General features: G+C 42.7%; 1 protein-coding gene across 8 annotated transcripts in view; it reads left to right on the top strand.

The window, feature by feature from the left end:
• DYNC1I1 (dynein cytoplasmic 1 intermediate chain 1) overlaps positions 1-21,223 on the top strand; it is a 294,039-nt gene that overhangs the window by 256,084 nt on the left and 16,732 nt on the right. For all 8 annotated transcript variants that reach the window (XM_037046446.1, XM_037046445.1, XM_037046444.1 and 5 more), the window contains 2 exons: positions 15,561-15,701; positions 19,787-19,912. In XM_037046446.1, coding sequence (XP_036902341.1) covers positions 15,561-15,701; positions 19,787-19,912 — 267 coding nt within the window. The remainder of the gene's footprint in view (positions 1-15,560; positions 15,702-19,786; positions 19,913-21,223) is intronic.

The following is a 21,223-nucleotide window of genomic DNA, read 5'->3' as shown; positions in this document are numbered from 1 at the left end:
GTGTAAAAGTCTGTGAAGCAGGCACGAGCTTGACTTGGCTTGTGTGAGGAACAAGACCCAGGTCTCCGTGTTTACAGCAAAAGTAGAATAGAGGGGAGGGGGCTGAAAAGGGAATCAGAGGATTCTGTCCCAAAGGGCAGCCCGTGAGGTTTTCAAAGATACGTATGAGCTATAGCCTATAACTCTTAGAAATTTTGCACCTCCCCCCAAATTACAAACTAGACTTACCCCCTCCCTTTCTATACTGTTTAAATGAACCACTTTCACTGCATGTGACAGTGATGTTTCCCTGAAACTACAGTGGTGTCCACAGTGTGACTGTCTGGCTGACCTCGCTGGTGACACTGTGCTGTGTGTTAGTTGCAGGGGTGACCCTCACCTGGCACAGACAGGTCATCTCCTAGTCCTCATTTCGTGGTGTTTTTTTTCCTTCCCTAGACTGCTGTGGCTGTCGTGAGAACGCTCTTGCAGGGCTAGACTCTGACAGTCACGAGGCAGCAGCACGGAGGTGATGCAGGGGAATCCAACCTGTAGCCTGTGGGCTGCGTACATCCCAGGGTGGCTATGAATGTGGCCCAACACAAAGTCATGAATTTACTTAAAATATTATGAGATGTTTGTGTTTTCATTAGTGTTTGTGTGTTTAATGTGTGGCCCAAGACACCGCTTCTTCCAGGGTGGCCCAGAGACACCAAAAGGTTGGACACCCCTGATTCTAGAGTGTGTGTTTACAGACATTTTTTGACCCTCACCTAAAGAAAAATATAAAATAATACTTCTAGAGAACTCCTTACATTGCTCCTACCCCCACGAATTAAACCCACAGCCCTCCGGGATTGTTTGAAAAACCTTGCTCTAACAGAGAATTTTTAGGGCAGTGAAACTGCCCCTTGCACCTACTGTAATGGTGGAGAGTGGTCAGGATACACTTGCCCCAACCCATAGTGTGCGTCACCACACTACCAAGAGCAGACCCTCTGGTGAACTTTGCCCTTTGGGGGTTACTGATGATGGGCCAACGTAGGTTCATGGACTGTGACAAATGTGCCCCTCTGTGGGAAATGTTGATAGCTGGGGAGGCTGTGGGTGTGCAGGTCAGGGAGTAGATGGAAACTCTCTGTACCTCCCACTCAATTTTGCTGTGAACCCCAAACTGCTCTAAAATACAACTTTTGGGCCCTAACCTAGGCTGTGGGTTCAATCTCCAGTGAGGGCACACACAAGAATCAACCAATGAATGCATCAGTAAGTGGCACAACAAATCGACCCCTCTCTCTCTCCCTCTCTCTTTCTTTCTCCAAAATAAATTGAAAAATAAAATATAACTTTTACAATACACACACACTCACACATATACATACAGCCTTGCTCTATAGGGAAAAGTAAACTTCAGGAATGAAGTATGAATCTATGTAAACATAACTGCACAGGAAAGATTGCAAGACAGCCCCCCAAAAGTCAGAAAGCAGTGGCTGGATCCCAGGGGAAGGAGACACCCCTATGCCTGTGGGTGGTTGAGAGGACACTGAGGGGTTAAGCAGGCGTTGGTCAGGATCACAGGACTGGACCGTTTGCAAGGAGAGAGAGCTGTACATTCCCACTCTCCAAGGAGAGAAAGCAGGATAGACAGCTGGAAGGCCAGAGGGAGTCAGTATGCAGAGGGGACTGTACCCACCAGCTGGAGCACAGGGTTTTGATTAGGGGGTGAGGGAGAAGCCACTCCTGCAACGCCTGGTCCTGCCATTGCAGCGCCAGTCTGCCCCTGGGGGATCACGGAGGTATTCACAGAGCTGGGCTGCCTTGTCGGAGTGCGGGCTGCAGGATCTGTGGCACAGAGGTGCCTTCTCAATGTAGCTATTTGTACTGAGCCTGTCACTAGCTCAGCAGGAGGTAAAAATTACTTGAGTCTCTCCTGGCTCTCACCCACCCACAGCATGAGAGAGAGGGCGTGAGGGTTCAGAATGGGTGGGCGTTGGGGAGACTGAGTACTTAAGAACTGATGCTTTCATCGAAAGAGGGTAAAGGACATTGAGAAGTTTATCCCCAGTTTTGGGGCACTCATGCCAGGCAAGACCCGCTCCCCCCCCACAGTGAAGTCCCTGTACCCCCCATCCTCTGCATTTTGCCTTTCACTCTCAAAGTGTTCGGTTCACTATAGAAATCTCTCCCCCTCCCTCTCTTGCTGTCTCACCCCTCACCAGCCCCCCCACCATTTCTCTTACATGCTCCTACAAGCGCACACCAAATGATTTTAAAAAATAACTTTGAAATTCAAACTCGCAGTTAAGGATCTTTCTCCTACCCAAAACCCCACACTTGAATCCGGTTCTATTGGTTCCCTGTTACACTGCAAATGCAAACTCCTCACCATATGCAGGGCAATCATTTAAGCCCATTTGACTTCTTAAGGCGAGGGTGATAACATTTTGGATTTCATTTTGTTTGTCCTATAAGAGTTTTGAGTTCGGGCCAAAAACCCAGGCCCTGGATGAATGCGCTTCAGACCTCACTTTCTGTCCTGGGGCCAAGCGGGCTCCAGAGAGAGGGCGGAGCTGTCTGTTCAGACATGATTTTTAGTTTGCCCTTTGCCTCTGGAGCCAGGGCCCTGGCCCCCATCCAGCCGCACGAAGAGAAGATTATGGTATTTTCTAGGTAATTTTAAGGAGCACAAACCCAAAGTAAAGTCAGGTGGTTTCAAGTCTGCACTGAATTTTTCATGTTAAGGATTTGTCATGATTTGGGTTTTCAGCAGAGCTGTGTTTTACATGATGAAGGGAACTGTATTCTTCTGGAGACAGGCATGTTTTGCTTGTTTGCTAATGACCTCTGGTTTTGCTTATGGGGAGTTTTGTTAACAAATGGAAATGTAGCAAAATAAAACACTCTTTCCTTCAAACTTTCTTTTTTTTTCCTTTTCCTTTTTTTTTTTAAACAATGGGAACCCTTGTGATAAACTGTCAAAACCAGGCTATAGATATTGGTTATTGTAGCATCATTAATACTGTGTAAAAATAAATTAGTCGCGTTGGCAATCAGACACATTCTTTTCATGTCCTGTCGGTGCTTTTAAACAGGGCCTTCTCCTGGCTGTTTGATAGATCCTATTGTTAGGAGAAGAGAGCTATAAAGATGGATTCAAGGTTTCTTTGAAAATTTTCCAACCTCAGGAACCCATTCAACAGTAGTTAGCCTTTAAGGAGGCTGATAAGGAGCGTAGCAAGGGCTCGCCTGAGGAGTGGAAAGGTCAGCCCTGGCCCCTGAGAGGGGGTTCAGCTGAAGGACCCACCGTGACTCCATCCACGTTGCCTGCTTGCCTTGCCTTTTCCTGCCCTTTCACCCCACCCCCCATCTCACCCTCTGACTGCCTTTTCTTAGTCAAGAGTGAGCCTGCAAAGGGTGACAAATTCAACCAAAATAAACTCTAATCTCGAGCACAGAAGACTTCTGTCTCAGGGCAAAATAGCTGTGTCTTCAGGCAAAAGTGACTGTCTGAATTGAACAGAATTGTAATTTCTGGTTCAAGTTTAGTTGGGGCCCTGGCATGGTTTGACTCCTTGGTACTGAGGGAGTGTTGAAGTCCACGTAGATTTCCACTCTTCACCCTCACTTGTCCAAATCATCTTAGCAACACTGCAGAACTATCGATATGGTTTAAAGCTAAGTTGGAAATTAAACAGCGGCCCTGCTGGCTCCAAAGAGGGACAAGTTTCTCTATTCACTGCCGTCCCCTTTGCATGGAAGGCACAGTGAAGCACCAGAGGAAGCTGCCATCATTGACTGTAGGGGGTATGGCCGGAGATGCCGAATTGCCGGGTCATGTGCCCCTGTCGGGGTGTGTTAGACGCCAAGAGAAAAGGCCCTTCTCATTTGAGAGCTGTGTTACTTTGCTAAAGCTGCCATGAGGAAGTGCCACAGACTGGGTGGTTTAAACCACAGCAATTTATAACCTTACAGCTCTGGAGGCTGGAAGTCCAAGATCGAAGTACTGGCAGTGGTGATTGCTTCTGAGGCCTCTCTTCCTGGTTTATTGATGGCCTTCTTCTCCCTGTGTCCCCATGGAATCTTCCTTCTGTACACATCTGTGTCCTAATCTCTACTTCTTATAAGGACACCAGTCATGTTGGAGTAGGGCCCGCATCTGTGGCCTTATTTAACTTTAGTTACCTCTTTAAGGACCCTCTCCTCATAGACAGTCACATGCTGTGGTCCTGGGGGTTAAAACTTCAACATGTGAATGGGGCTGACATGATTCAACCCAGAACAAAGCTAGGGATATTTTATGGCCACAGTTGACCTTTGGCTGTGGACACAAAAATAATGAGCTTCCGATGTCGTTCTTTTATACACACCTCCCACTCCTAGTGCCCGAAGGCATCTCATCCCTCTGAAGCCGACTGCCAGGGACAGTGGAACCATGAAGGACCCTGGATGTGGAGGGGAAATGGTAGGAACAGTAGATGCCATGTGGTTAGTGTGAGAAGTGATGTCGGTGATGCAGCAGCCATGACCTTTGTCAGAGATTAGATTTCAAGTAGCAGAGAGAGTGGAAAAACTCTGAACCAAAGCAGCATGCTAGAAGAACAAGAGAGAGCCCAAGGAAGAGGCTGAATCAGAAACCCACCACAGAAAGCAGAGGGTCAGCCCTGGGGAGACTAAGAAAGCAGCACAAGCTCAACAAATCAGAAGATGGTTCAAGGCTCTGCTCACAGGTGTCAGGCAGAGATGGGACTGGACCCAGAGGCTGCCTGCCTGGTCACCGACTGTCAGTGCATCTTGTCTGCCTCCTATTGTCCAGGCTCGATACCAAGTGTTTGAGATATAAATTGACATAAGAAATGGTGCCTGAAGTCAAGGATGTTACATCTAAATGGCAAGCGGGTATCTTGGGGGAAAAAAAGAAGGTAGTCCTGGAACAAACCCCAGTGATACTAGGACCCTCTTAGTGGTGGTGGCGATTGGATAGGATGACTTGCATTGTCACAGATGTGTCCTAAAATTTGAATCAGCTTGCCCAACCACTTGGAGAGCCATCCTGCATTCGCACTGACCACTGCCACATTTCCCAACCAATCCTCAACCAATCCCATCAGTCCTTTGACACTCTGCCTCCAAGGCCCTCTGATGAACCCCTGATCACTGAATGCACAGGCTTCTTTTTTTTAAATCCTCACCTGAGGATGTTTATTGAGTTTAGACAGAGAGAGACAGATGTGGAAGAAACACAGGTCAGTTGCTTCCCATACACGCCCTGGCCAGGGATCAAACTGAAACCTAGGGATGTGCCCTGACTGAGAATGGAACCCACAACCTTTTGGTGTACGGGATGATGCTCCAACCGACTGAGCCACCCAGCCAGGACTGCAATGGCTTCTTTTTAGTATTCATCTTGTATCGTATTGTCTGTGACTCATGTCCACTCTGTCCAGTGGGTTACATTCTCTTGGTCCACCTGGGACCTCTCCACCGGTTCTTTCTCCTTCACTCTCTTGGCCCAGTTTTTCAAAATGTCTGTCACAGGTCTTTTTCTCCTTCCTCCCCACACTCCCCTCTCCCTCGGCACCTCTTGTGAATTATTCCTTGACTTGAACTTCAAGACTACACTTTCAGTTCTAGACCTGCATCTCCACTGCCTTCTCACCCTGAGTTTGCAGTTACGCCTGAGACTCGCATGTAGCACATTCAAACCACAAACCAGATCGTCCTCCTCTATTGTGCTGCTTCTTCTTGATTCTGGGTACTTATCACTCAGTTGTCCGCTCTGGAAAAACTGAGGACAGTCACGTGTGGGTTAGACATCCATTGAGCACATAGCACAATGCTCTGCACATGTATCAACACATGTTTAATAAATTAGTAGTGATCGCATCGAAATCTCTTAACTCTACACTCAAAACATTCAAAACATGTTCTCACCCCTGCCTGACCCAAACCAAAATTATTTTCTTCCCTGGGACAATCTCGCAGCCCCCATCCCTCTCACCTTTGCAGCTACCTGGGGATTCCACGCTGCTTTACACAGCCAGTCTTTGCATGTTTTGCCATCTTCGCCTTGACTGGATTCCTTACGGTTTATCAAAGTCTGTGCATCTTTCAAGGCGGTTCCCATCACCTGTCCCAGATAATACCTTCCTTGACCACATCAGACCATGGTAACCACTAACACCCCCCGCCCCCCAAAGCTTCGAATTCCTCTGGCACCTAACATCTGCACCACAGAATTTACCACTTGGCTACATACACCCTCGTTCTCTTTCTGGGGTATAAACAAGACAGAAAACCAGTCTCTCTCCAAGGGATTCACAGATGTGCTGAATTCTCCTTGAAATTTCCCCAACAATGGGTCTTTGAGGAGGAATTTATGTTCTTTCCTTCTTCAAATGATAAAATCTGCTTACCTCCTTGTGATAGGACATGTTTCGCTTTTGTCTTAGTTATCGGGAAATTTGAAGCTCTTTGTACTAGATTGTAATAATCAGCTTATCTCAGGATCCTGGTAATAGCTATCTATTCTATCTGCCTCTGTTTTGTGTTTATTTTTAACTTTGCAGTGTATTTAACTTGTAAGACACCATAAGTCCCTTTGGAACAAAGTGCAAAAATAGACCCCCCAAGTAAACAATATTCTTCTCTTATTATTTCATAATTTCTATTTTCCTACTTGGATTGTGAGTCCCTGAGAACAGCCAATCTTATATTTCCATTGATTGCCCAAAGTAGAAAGCATATGGTAGGTCCTTAATAAAACATTGTCGATAGACTAATATTTGGGGATATCCTAAGAGAAATAGCCCACTTTGTTAAAGCAGGTTAGATGATTTTGAACCGAGGTGGAAACCTCTCTTAAAAGTAATTCTAGAAAAGGGACCCTGAGCACATCTATTTCTGCTGGCATTTTGTTAAATGTTTAAAGTATCAAGAGAAGAAAAACACAATAAAAATCAAAAGTTATAGTTTTAGCTCTTACAGTATCTGAACATAGTACTTAAGCCAGGTGAGAAGATGAACAAAATCAATCGTTTACTTCCAGCGACGCACACCGGGTGACAGAGTGTGTTTTCTCCACACCCCCAAGCTTTGCCGGCTGCCTTTCTGATAAACACGGCATTCGGGTAGTGTCTGACTTTCTTTTTTCTTCTTCCCTTATCCTCATTTTTGCTCCCCCTTTCCCTTCAGTTCTCACATGAAGTAGCAAATATTAAGATTGGCCCTCAATAAAACTACCTGTGCCAGTCATCAAATTCTTTTCTGTCTAACTTTTCTGGGGGGAGGTGGGAAGGGAGGGGGAAAGGGTTTCTTTTTTAAGCTCACCCGGGGAGAATAACTTTGAAAGAAACCACAAGAATGTAATCAAGTCACAGCCAGACTTAGCCTGTGTTCATACTTCCCGTCCTTTACCCCCACCCCAACCCCAAACCCCCCAAAATTCACCCACTGACACATACCAATAGCCATTAAATATCTTTACAGGCATGTGTGAATAATCCATGTAAGTATAAACACTTTTGAGACTTAAAATTCACCCAGCTGACTGGGCTTTACCGTTGTGCAAGAAGTGAGAACCCTTTCAAAGTGGAAATGTTTGCCTTTTCCTTTCAATTTTATGCCACACGAGTTGCCCTCCCCAAACTTCTCCTTTTAAGCAACAATGTTTAAAGAGAGAACGAGGATGATAAATAGCAGGTCCAACTATCTACATCATTATAAGATTCAAATAGATAGCCACCCCCACCTACTACTGATCTAACCTGTATTTTATGTCTGATGGTGGAAGATGAAATAAAACTCATCTTTATCTCCCAGAGTTACTGTTTTGGGACCAGACCCACACGGGCCCATCTTGATCAGCCTCATGTCACCTCTTAACCTTGCAAACTGTCCACGGTCTGTAATTCATACTTCGTCATTCTCCCACTGCTCTTTCCAGTGTCCCGAATTGCCTCACCTCATACTTAACTCGTATTTGCTTTTCAAAAAGAAATTAACTTCAATTTGCTTTAAGTGGAACAGCATGAGGTAAGCAAATCTATTGTAAAGCAGAAAGCATAGCAAATATATTCTACATTTCAACAGAATATTTGAATTGCCGCTATGTGAGATTCTCCGTGCCCATTCTCCCCACCATTAAAATAGACGCGAGTACCAGGTATTCTGATTTTAGATGTAATATAAGAGACACATTGCATTTAACGGCAGGAGACGCAGGAGCTCAGACCTGCAAAAAACACGCCTTGACCCTTTGAGGAGGTGCCCTTCCTGTGTACAGTCAATCGTTGATGCAAGAAGAAGAACTTAAAATGTAATTATTTTGACAATTTTACTGTTAGATTTCAACCTGTTGAATGGGACAAATCTGGGTGTTTGGCACACGACTTCTCTGCAAGAAGTGGCATTTGTCTGAACGTGGGGAGACCAGTGTGTCACATTAGCTCTGGGAATCAGCAGTTTGGAAACCTGTGAGTCAAGTGTAATCCAGGGGTCTGGGTTCACAATTTGGTGTTTTAAAAGGATTACATGTATGAATGTATTTATGAATTCAGTTATGTTGATGCAACAGTTGGTCAGCCAGATGCTAGAGTCCAGGCTGACGGTTTGAGGAGCAGCCTGGAAACGTTCCGCCACGTAGCCTACCCACGGATAAAACCCGGTTGGGTGATCTGGCATTAAACAAGTAACAAATAAATAAGCAAAAGTGCTTGAGCCTGCAGATACCACTTTATGTGTGCGTCCTAAATGTTCATGTCTTCCAGACAAGAACACAACTACACTTTTCGCGGCCTCTTGGTAGAGCCTCTTGTCACGCCTCGATACCTCCTAAACCTTAATCCCAATGTCCAGTCTCTAATCAGCCTGACCTCAGAGAGGCAGAGTATCTATCCATCAGTGAACAGCCGTCCCTGGGTACTAACGACCACCTGGGCAGTGACCCTCTCTGCCTGCCTCGGCGGAGGAAGCCAGGAGGCAGAGCCCACCAAAGGAGCCCCCCAGCTCGGATGAATGCAGACGGCCATTCAGAGAGCACCCCTGCTCGCTTGGTGTTTTCACAGCGACGTTGCCCAAAGTCGTGCTGCTGAAACGCCCATTTTGAAGAAGAACTTTCAGGTGGAGCTGATACTTATAAAAATCATGCCACTGTTGGGAAATACTCCTTTTATGAATTAGGCAAAGCTTGTAGTTTTTTTTTCCATGGCTTTAAACACTCAAATACTAGTCAAAACCTGTGAATATGTATACATTCTTTTATATGGATAATTATCTTCTTTATTGGTGGCGCCTCCTGGATTAGGAGGATTCTTCCACGCAAATAAGCAGTGAAGGAAGGTCGTGCAACAAAGAACACCTTTCATGTGGCTTTAGTTCTTACTTAGCAAGACTTCTACATTTCTAGGAAGGCAAATGCTAAATTCCTGGATTGCTATAACCTTCTTTCTAATTATTTTTTTATTTTTCATTTTATTTCTTTTTAAATTTTTATTTATTGATTTTTAGAGAGAGGGAAGGGAGGGAGAGAGGGAGGGAGACAGACACACTGATTTGTGTATAATCTTTGGCCGATCCCTGTGCATGACCTGACTGTGGACAGAACCCTCACCCTCGGTGTGTCAGGACAAGGTGCGAACCAACTGAGCTACCTGGCCAGGGCTCTAGTTGTTTTAAATTAACTAATTCAAATTAGAGTCTTGATGTATTCCTGGTTAATGTATTCAAACAACAAGCAGACCCCACCGTACAAGTTCTGTTCAGAATAGCTTATCCAAAGGGTTTATGTCTAATTTTGAACTTCTGACCAGGACAGAAACAGGTAAAGAGAGCATCAGTTAGGTGTCATGAGTATTGCTTTAATATTAGCCACAGAAACGAAGGTAAATACAGGATGCTTTGTGCTTTAGAAGGATTCTCCCTGAAGTTCAAGTAATGTTTCTCAGTGATGGTACCAAATTCCCAACACCTCTTTGGGGCCAAGAGAGTTGGTATTTTGGTTTGGTTTGGTTTGGTTTGTGAGTTTGGGTTTGTTTGTTTGTTTAAGCACTTTCTTTTTATGGTAGAGGTATCCATTTTTGTGTGAGCCTGAAATTTTGGGGTCCTTTGGTGGTTTTTTGAAAGTGATATTGTGGTCTCACATTTTAATGTTTCCTGGAAGAACTGGCTGGCTATTTATTTTAATTACTTCACAGGAACCCACATGATAATTTTTGAAGAACATTTGCTTATTACTCATTGTTTAGTATTTTGGTCATCATTTTTTTCCTCAACAGGATATAGCCTTCAAGATAAGATTCTATGGGTTTTCTTTTTAGTTCAGAATAAAAATACAAAAATTCTACTATTAGTTGTTGGCCCTCATCCCACCTACCTACATATTACCCCCTGCCTCACTTCCCATCTGCGCCAAAAGAAATTTTCAAGGATCGTAAACATTTCTACCAATTCTGCTTTGAAAGCTAATCACTGGAGCCAAATGCAACCTCAAGAACCAGTGTTTAGAGGTGTTAGGCATTTTAACAGTAATTTTCCTATTCTCCAGTCTTCAAAATACTGAAGCCTATTGGGATGCCGAGAGGTGTCTGATAAGAGGAAAACAAAAAATAGAGAGGAAAATAAAACAAACATTACACTTTCTCAATGTGACTTTGGTACATTTCTAACATCAGAAATAGAAACTCATGTCTCAGGAAACCATTTTATAGTTAAAAGAAAAATATGCAGCTCTCTTCATTGTGAGAAGTATACTTATAAAATCAAAGCTCAGATTTGGAGATCAAGTCTTTATTGTAAAAGGTTGATGGATGTTGTGAACAGAATTTACCACCTGCCTCTCTTATGTAAATTTAATTATTATTCCTTCTCAGTTGGTCAAATAGGAGGTCTATTACTTTCATAATTTCAAAAATGTTACTAAAAACCATGCTGGTACAATTTATATGTATGTTTTGATGAAATGCAAAGTAAAAAAAATCACTGTGATATGAATTCTATAGAACATCAAGGAAGATGGCTTTAATTATAATATGTAGCTTTGAACCACTCTGTAAAAAAACTTTCAGCCCTGGCTGGTGTAGCTCAGTGAATTGAGCATGGGCCTGCAAACCAAAGGGTCACTGGTTCGATTCCCAGTCAGGGCACATGACTGGGTTGCAGGTCAGGTTCCTAGTAGAGGGGCACAAGAGGCAACCACACATTGATGTCTCTCTCCCTCTCTTTCTCCCTCCCTTCCCCTCTCCCTAAAAATAAATAAAATCTTTAAAATATGTATATAAAACTTTCACATACTTGATGCCGTTCAATCCTCACCGCACAACGGAGCCATGGCCTCCCAAAGCCAGTGGGAGCCCTGGAGGCCCAGCCCCCCACCTCACAGGTGAAACAACTGTGAGCCAAGGATGAGTTCAATTTCCCAAGGTCTGTAGTCTTTCCCCTTTCTCTTCTTCTCTTTTCTGGTCCATCCTCCCTCTGTGATCCCATCTTTCAGATCATCTAATTTTAGTCCCTCACCCAAAGTCGCAGAGACACATAGGGAACTGGGACCTGCATCTTTGCCTTCCAGCATCATTTCATTCTCTCCTCATGCCTGGCTTGCTCATCCCGGCTGGTGAAAGGGCCGAAATTCGTGTCTGCTTTCTTAGTTTTCGGGAGAAAAATGATGTTACTGTCACAAGGTGCTAAAGATTCCTGGAATTCTGTGGGTGGCATCTTCAGGATTTTTAATAACTGATTCAGGGAACAAAATAAGCCTTCTGATTGAGATCTTTTCCCCACTCTACAAGCGGATGTGTAGTAAATATGGTTGTATTGAATGGGACGGCAAAGATCTATTGTTTTTTCTACGAAGACCAACAACCACTGCTGTGTTTCAGAGAGGACCAGGGGTTCCAGCACACAGGATGAGCTGAACAGCGAGGAAAACCAGAGAGTCAAATCGAACTCCACCACTCACAACCTCCGTGGCCTTGGGAAAGTGACTAACTTTTCTGAGCTATAATTTTCTTTTCTGTAAATACCGTCTACCTTACAGAGATTTTATGTGGATTAAATCAAACAATGTGTGTATAGAGTCAGGCACACAGCGCATACCCAACAATTTACCCTTCCCTGCCCCGCGTGTCTGCCTGGGAAGCGACTGGTCGCTGCTTCTCCATTCTGTCTGAGAGCTGGGGTGCTCCAGTCGAGCTGATCTGTGTTGGGATCATTCAGCATTTGGGGAACGGCCCTGGGGGCTTCAGGTGTGGTGGCTTCAGCTCTTTGGCATGTGTCGCACGTGTGCAGGTTGCATGACAGCACGATTTCTCTTTTCTTTTTTCCTTTCACAGTTCCCTGTCACTAGCCGTGGCATTAGAAAAAGAAACACAGGGTTTTTTTTTCCTCCCAGGAAATTTGATTCTTTCTAAAAACTCTTTCTACAGTAACATGCCCCAGAACAATATTTAGCTTACTAAAGGGTCTTGAGCATCTTGAGGAGTAGACATTTTAAATCACCAAGCTTGTGTGGCTTTAATATATACAAATGATACTCCAAGATCCTCCTCAAAATCACTGGTCAAATTTGCCCCTACATTCTCCACGTTTTCAAAACTCGTGGTTTTCTACAATCAATGACAAGCCAAGTGCCAGTTATAACTACTTTGCGGCTCCAGACATGAACGTTTCCAAATTCAAACAACAGCATTTTAGACCCCGATGCTTTTTATATGTTTTATGAAAATGTTAGTATTTTATGATATATGTGTTTGCTCTGAAGTGTTTTTAATTGGGCTTTCAGATTACTCTTTGGGTTTCAAATTAAAGAGAATACAAATTCCCTTGTTGAAAGAAGTATTTAATTAATATTCAGAATAGCACCACTTACTACCGTAACAGTGACATTAGCCTGTGCCTATGCTGTGCTGCATTTGGACAGAAATGGTGGGTAGGTGCCTCTTCACTTGATCTTCTGCTAATGGATTCAATTCTGACCAAGACCTTCCCAGCTTGTGAGTTTCTCAAGGTTAAAACAAAGCCTTTGAAAAGATAAGCCCTTCTCTCTTCCCCCAAATATGCACATACTCCAGCCTAGAATTACTTGCATGGGTGACTTTCACCATGGAAAGGTTCAGCCTTGGGAGTGAGGGGTGTTCAGGAAGTTGAGAGAAACCTAGAGAGGAATGATAGCATTTCTATGCTGTCCTATTAAATGTGAGAAAATTGGCTTTGGTAACATGAATAATAGCAGTTATTTCCAGATGTTTCAAAAGTGAAGTCTCCAGGGTTTACTACAAGTTCAACTAAGTTTCTCAGAGAAGAAGCTAGTGAAAGAAAAGACGGAGCAGTACTAGAGATTAACAGTATAAATTACTGAGAGAATTAACATATTGAGGAGTATCAGCTCCTTAGAAAATGGCTCTTTGAAAGCTGGACAGTCTCCTCGCTGCTCAGAACAAGGACTGTGGGTGTGTGTGTGTGTTGCGTATGTGTGTCTGTGTCTAGACCTCTGTGTAATCAGTTATAGTGCCAGCTGGTTATTGAAAAAAGGTGCTGAGAATCAACGTTTTTGGACATGTGTAAGTCTTTTCTACCCTTTAAGAAAAACACGCTACTCATGCGCTTTAACAAATAGTGACTGGCTTGCTATCAAATCAAGAACTGAGGCATGAATAAGCTTCTACTAAGCGTTAGAATTTAATGTTCACAAGTGGTCAGTGGAGAACCAGCTACTCCACATTGCCTTTTTTTCCTATGGGGATAAGGAAAAAATGGTATGGTTGTGCTATTTAGGGCCCTTAGATATTTAGATTTTTGGGAGAAAGCAGTTTGAAGCATCTAGTTCAAACAGTGAAAGGAAGAACGAAACTACAGAAAGAGCAAATAGGCAAATAATTTTAGCTCCAAATTGCTATGAAGACATGGCATATAGTAAAAATTTTGGCATAGAAGAGTTACGGAATATTAAAATGCAAAACTCTAAGGTTAATGTCCCTTTTAATTCTTTTGAGCTCTCGATGTCATATATACTTCTTTTCAAATTACTCCCCCATTTAGATACCTTTTTAATTAAAGTAAGGCGTGCCTCGCATGTACACTACCAACACGTGCACGCACACAATGGGCCGTCTGAAACTTCTGTGTTGCTTCAATGGTATTACAGCTGTGTTCGCTGGTGAGCGATGCCCAAGCAATTTAACTCACAGAGAGAGAAATCACTTATAGTTTAGTACCTTGACAAATTTTTGCATTACGTTTCGGTTATGGAAGTTTGATCTTCTTCCCACTGATGTCGTCCATTTTCGTTTCTGCCCCTGCACTGTGTGGATTTCACATCCACTCTCTGCACACTTGGAGAGTTGGATATAATATCTGGAGCTGACTTCCTACACACACATTCTCTGAACACGCAGTGCAGATTGTGCACGTCGTATGTTACCGTTTTATGCTCTTGTGACTCCAGCCTGTACAGGCATTGAGTCGAGCCCCTGAGTACAGACAGCTGACTAGGTGAAGATGACTTGGGGGGAAAAAAACTTCCATTGTTTAGATTTCTGTCAGAGGATATAAGAATATTTAATTTCTTTTTATCTCTAGGGCTTTCATTATCATTTAAATTTCATTTTACATTAATTGATCAGGGATTAGTAAAGCCATTATGCAGAAATTAGAATAAGACAAGCCAGATGGAATGAATAATTCATGAAGTCCAATTACGTTTTATTTCTGGTGTACTTTCAAACTTGCCTCTGACTTCTGTGCTATTTTGATGTGACAATATTCACTGGAAATCAAGAGTGCCATTTTAATTTATTGTATCCCTCTGAGTGGAAGCATTTGTATGCAGTGAGGGTGTGCTAATGCATTCCCCCCCCCCAAAAAAAAAACACCCATTTCAGGGCTCTTGGAAATACTGGATGATCTAATAGAAAATGTGATTCATCTTAGAAGGTTTAGGGTAGAGAATTGAGCCACACAAGTCCACCTGACTTGGGTGCACTGACCCTAGGTAGACAGACTAAAGTCTTAGAACCCTGAGATTTTTCACTTCTCTGAACAGCTGCAAATCCCCTTAAAATATGTTCTCATTCTCTGCCTCAAAGGAGCCATTTGGTCTAGTGTTGGACTGGAAGCAGAATTGCAGCTACAGACAATGACCACGGGGTGGCAGGCGTTGCCTTCAGTGCAAAGGGTTCGGGGGCCACCCGGACTGCAGGGCTTTGCAGAGCATCCCCGCGAGTCGGATCGGGGTTTGGGCTCCGAGAGACTCGCAAAACCTAGGGAGGCTGGAATTCCGAACTAATGGGCAGTCCAGTCCACCTGCCTGGAATGCCTCTGACGACAATGTCTGAAACCGCCTCCCCAACCCCCCACCACCGTCGGTCCCAGCCCCCGGCCCCTCAAGAGCAACCCCCCTCCACCCTGGTATTTATTTATGCCACTGGACAGTTCTAGTCACATTAAAGCCGCGGTTCACCTTCTCGAGGACTTTCATCTCGGGAAGTTTTATGACACTTTGTAAATGTGCAAAGTTTTTAATTAGGCTCGCTAGACAGCCCGAGGCGGCAGCAGCGCCACAAAGTCTTCACGGTCTCTCTGCCTTACAGCACAACAAGCCGCTCTACTCCTTTGAAGACAATGCCGACTATGTGTACGACGTCATGTGGTCCCCAGTGCATCCCGCGCTCTTTGCCTGCGTGGATGGGATGGGGCGCTTGGACCTCTGGAACCTCAACAATGACACCGAGGTGAGCGGCGGCGCAGGCGCGGGGACGGGAGAGGTGGGAGGGGGGCGCAGGCGGCCTCTCTCCTTCTCCCCCTATTCCCCGCAAAAAAAACCCCAAAACAAAAAAACGGCCTTTTGGCTTTTGGACAGACCCTCCCATTGCAGCTGGGCTGCCGACCCCCGTTCTTGACTGCTCTGAAGAGAATTGGCAAATGCACTGGCAAAAAAAAAAAAAAAAAATCATTTAATCCCACTTCATCCCTAAACCGTGGCAGGTCCTGGACAATTGATGACCTTTTTTTGCAAAGAGCAAAACGATACTTGTTCAATGCTTTTCCCCTAAGGGGAAGGACACACAGGCATATTTCAGAGCGGGGCTGAAATAATTCTATCGGCAAACATTTGGGAAAAGTAAGCTTTTGTGGACCCTGACTTTAGACTGGGCTTTTTTCTACAAGGGGATTTGTCAGTGTTCGCTCTTTGTACCATTCCCATTTTCAATTGATAGAAGATGATTCTGTCGACTGATTATGTTTAGATCCAGCTCCAGCCTTCATTTAATTTTTTCAAGGTCAGTAATACTTGACTTAAGATGTTGACCTTGCAGGCACACTGTTCTACAATAGTTTTCAAATCTGAACATGTTTGTTAAACTGTTTATTAAAAATCAGGATTTTAACATGTCCTGATTTACAAGTGAAAAATAGCCATTTTTAAAAAAGCAATTGACGATAAAGAAATATTCTTTTTAAAAATTAGTCTCTGTATATATTTGTTTTTAAAATTGTGTCATGTGTGTGTTTTTTTAATCCACTCTCAAAATTATTGAGGTGCTAATTTGGCTGTGTGGTTTTTTGTTGGCTTTTAAAAATATAAATATTAAATGCCTTTCAGTTTAATAAAATAAAATGTTCTCTTCATCCTTTCCTGGTCTCTGATTGAGGGCAACTCTCCATAAATAAGAATGGACAGGTAAGAGGAACAAGCATTGCAAACTATATGTCAAGTGGAGAACCAGGGGAAGCTCTTTTGAAGTGTTTTGAGCAGGAAACAGCTCAGCCTTTTTAATTAGGAAGCTTACAGCTGGGGGATATGAGGAGGAGCAGACGCCCCTGGTATTTTTTTTTTTTTTTTGGTAGGAGGGGGCAAGGAAATATCTTTCAGGTGTTAGTATTGAGTCATTGTATGTTGCAAGATTATGTACACCTCTACCTCATGCCAAATAGTTACCTTTTTAAAATATTTTAAGTCTATTTTTCCTTTTTGCTAGAAGAATTGTGTGTGTGACAAGGGATAAGGGTTATTGGATGAAACGTCTATGAAAATAATTTAAAGACATGGATATATGCAATGCCCATTTATTTGGATGTTGAAATGTTTATAACATTATTTCTTTTCATAGAAAGATGTTATTACTCCGCATTGTAAGTTTCCCAAAGTCTTTCATCGCTGTTGATTAAAATCATATTGCCTATATGTTCTAGAATAAACTCATTCACTCAAAGCAACCAAAAAACACACGTTTCCCAGATTGACTGAACAGATTCCCTGTATCAGAAATCAGACCTAGTAGAAGTGATGTTTTGGTAATACCCAACCACAGTGCAATGGGAGTGAGTGTTCTCTAAACTCCTTGATAATTCCTGTGTAACTGGTTTTTGTGTGTGTGTGTGGGAGGGGGGGAATGTCAGCTTTTTAGGTAAAATGAAATTAATGTCTCAATACCGCCAAACGTCATCTTCCCCTTCTTTTTCTCTAGGTGCCAAAAAACAGCCACATAAAAGTTTTTTAGCGAGACATTTCAACAAATCGTTGCCGGACATGTGCTCCATTTAGTGTTGCGATAGACTCCCTTCTGTTTCCCAATAGCCGCTGGTAGAACGAGTCTGATCCAAATGCAGTAATGAGCCGAGCACTTTCGAAAACCCTCAACTTATTTTTGCCTTCTATCGAGTTGAACAAGATTTTTCAAATATTTGTGGGATGACTAATTAGATTTGTTTTCAAAAGAACCCGAAATCCCAGTGTTTTGTTGTTATCCAGATCGTTGTGCTTTTGTACAGAGTTGTCCCAACTGCTCTGCTACAAGAGTAGTTTATACTCATGGACCTCGGTACAGGGTAGTCACTTACACTGCGTAGATCCTGTCTTTGCAGGTAAAATGACTGAGCCTTAAAAACTTGTGAAAATATTTGTGAAACTGAAAGCAAAGAGTAAGAGAGACAGATGAATGAAAGATTATTTTCTTTATGGATTCATAAACATTTGAAAGGTCATTACTTGGTAGAGCTAATATGTTTTGCCATTTCCTTCATGCATTCGATAATTTACTAGTACGTATAGTCACTTTATTTATCATTTATAATAGCTGTGGAAAGAAGGTATTTTTAAATGGTTAGAATATTAGTTGATTCACTTAGCTATATTACTTAATTCCAAATAAATAAAATTCTTTAAAATGTATTAGGCATAATTTAAAATGTATCAAAAAATCCATTTCTTTAGAATGATTAGTTTTTACCATACTCATATTAGGATTAAATATTTTTATTCAGTTTCTGAAATTATTCATACATAAAATTTGATAGTGAATAAAGATAAAGTATAGTCCTGTTTGAATTCTCTCACTTATGGAGTTCAAAATTAATTCTGAAAAATCCTATAGCTGAATCTCAGATTTGTTTTCTGAGAAGCACACTAATAATAAAATGTTTGACAGAATTACGACCCATCTAAATTCACATTGTTTTGTCCTGCGAAGGGGATGGTTACAAATTCAGGCTCCAGCCTGCACAGCGGGTACCTTTATTGTAGAAATTGTGTATTTTTAAAAAATAAATAAATAAACTGGGGACTTGTGTTTTACATTTTTTGCTCACAGTTGACATACCATGATTTAAGGGGGTAAAAGAATTCTATTGATTTCAAGATAAAGTTTAAACATACATTCTTACATCTGATGGAGTTTTTATTACTATTTTGAAGATAGGTATTGGGTCAATAATCTCGTATCAACAGATGGTTCCATTCTGGGACGCACAGAATGCTGGGCGTGCTTGGGCACAGCGGCACGCTGGTGAGACACGGGTTTTAAACAGAAGTCCAATGACCTTGGTGGCCCTCTTTTCACTACATTTGTTTTTGTCTTAACATTTACCTTTTTTATTTTTTTAATGGACCATTATCATTTCTTGTTCAGCATTCCTGTAGAAGGCTTGGAAATCTGACCTTCATAGGCATAAACTTCCAACCTTAAAGACAAGAGCTCACACAACCGATCACAGAGAAGAGGCAGGCCCACTAACATCTGTTTTTTTCAAATACTAAGGTTCTTCTAACAAATACTTCAGGTGACATCAGCAGCTCTGGTTCCCTTTAATGGTAATTATTATTTTAATTGTCAACGTTGTGAGATTTTATGTGTTTATTAGAGGAGATGTCAGGCTTTTTCTACAAGCAGGTGCTGCCTCCGTTCATCCAGATATATCACCCTGGCGCTTTTGCAAAGGTTGGAAGCTCTTCATGCATCCTGGGACTGCCAGGAGGACAAACAGAGAGAGAGAGAGAGAGAGAGAACGGGGAGAATTTGAGGTTTTGAAGTCTTTCACCTGCGTACTTTTTCTTCTTCTGATCATCCCCTCCCTGATGAGATTTTGAGAGACTAATACCTACTTTTCCCCCTGAAGACTTACGGTAATATGACTTCTATTCCACCATACACTCCCCCTTCCTGCCTTTCACCGTATCCTTAATCTTGGTAAATCCCGAAATGTCTCTCTCCATCAGTCCGTAAACCACGACCTGATCGTGAGATTTCCCATTGAGCTGCTGTGTTTGTGTGTGCATTGGATGCCTAATCTGAGGAAATATTTATGTCACTCACTACCCACTGATTGTGGGGGGAAAACTCTCTTCTTTTCATTTTTCATTCAAGTGTCTCCTCTGTACCCCTTAGTACCATGGAGTACATGATTTAAGAACAATGAATCCTTTTGCTTCTGCACAGGGATGGATATAACTTCATGCGCAAGAAGGCAGTGGCGACTCATCCAGTTAAATGTATATTTAAATTCATATTCAGAGATTCTTTCGTGACCTCTTCGGCAGGTTCCAACAGCAAGTGTGGCCATCGAGGGGGCCTCTGCCCTGAATCGTGTTCGCTGGGCTCAAGCCGGCAAAGAAGTGGCTGTTGGGGACTCAGAAGGCCGTATTTGGATCTATGATGTTGGAGAGGTACATGTTATTTTATGGGGGGGGGGTTGACTTGTGTATCAAATTTAAAGACCTAGTGAAATTATTCACAAGACTTTTTGGGCCATGAGATCACTCTTGAATGTGTTTGCAAATATTTACTCAGTAGGAGTTTGGTGAGACCTCGTTAAGGCCTACCTCCATCTTCTGTCTTCACGCACAGGACACCGTAGGTACTGGTCCAGGCTCAGTTCAGAGCATGTGGCATTACCAGCTCTCTGGGGATGAATCACGGCACGTCCCACCCATTTCATGAGAATGCGAGTCTGCCAAACTCATCATGCTGCCATAGATCTGGAATTTGGTGTCGACTTTAAAAAGTCAAGTTTTCATTGGTACACCCCATTAAAATATAAACTATTACTCTTCAATTATAAATTGTGGCCAGTTTAGAAGGCTAAGGTGAATAAGAATTTTGTACCATTTTTGTAATATTCAAAGTAGTGTATGAAATATAGACCTTTTTGGTACATCTTTTACATGATACAGTTTGAGGCAAAGGTAGGTTTACAGTTGTTAGTACTCGAAATAGTTTATTGTTGTACTGTTATTTATTAATTGTATTATTTTCCAAACCTACTTTTGCCCCACCCAGTATGTATAGTATTCCTTGTCCCAGCTGGTATGGCTCAGCGGATTGAACGCTGGCCTGTGAACCAAAGAGTTACTGGTCCAATTCCCAGTCAGGGCACATGCCTGGGTTGCAAGTCAGGTCCCCAGTAGGGGGCGCACAAGAGACAACCACACATTGATGTTTCCTTCTCGCACCTTTTCCCCCTCCCTTCCCCTCTGTCTAAAAATAAATAAAATCTTTAAAAAAAAAGTATTCCTGAACATCATGGCACATGTCAATGGAAAAAACTACATCTTTTATTTCAGTAAAATCTCCTTGAATTGTTATACTCTATTTAATGACACATTATCAATCACTTGTACTATAAAGCATATCTGTTTATTTTTACTCAGTGAGAAAGTGTTGACAAAAACCTTCATTTCTGATGAGGTTAAAGGATTTTTTCCTTAAAGACAGAAAACATTGAACTTCCAAGCAAAACAAAACAAGAGTGTTGTGTAGTGCTCTCTTGGCATACTATGCACGTAACATTTGCATTTGGGGAGGGGCATATACCACACTTGTGAGCATAAACGTCTTCAACCCAGGAAGTGCTCAGTGAGTGCCTGGTAGATGGACTGGGCTGCTCACATTGAGAAGGGTTCTGTACGGTTTCATCAATCAGCTCTAGAAACTGGGCTGTCCTAGACGGTTTGTTCTACAGTGGAACTTCTAATGAC

This window comes from Sturnira hondurensis, unplaced genomic scaffold (assembly GCF_014824575.4).
Source record: "Sturnira hondurensis isolate 20B ecotype Veracruz unplaced genomic scaffold, ASM1482457v3 Scaffold0005252, whole genome shotgun sequence".
NCBI classification, from domain to species: domain Eukaryota; kingdom Metazoa; phylum Chordata; class Mammalia; order Chiroptera; family Phyllostomidae; genus Sturnira; species Sturnira hondurensis.
Note: the sequence above shows the minus strand (reverse complement) of the source record. Positions and strands in the feature narration are given on the sequence as shown.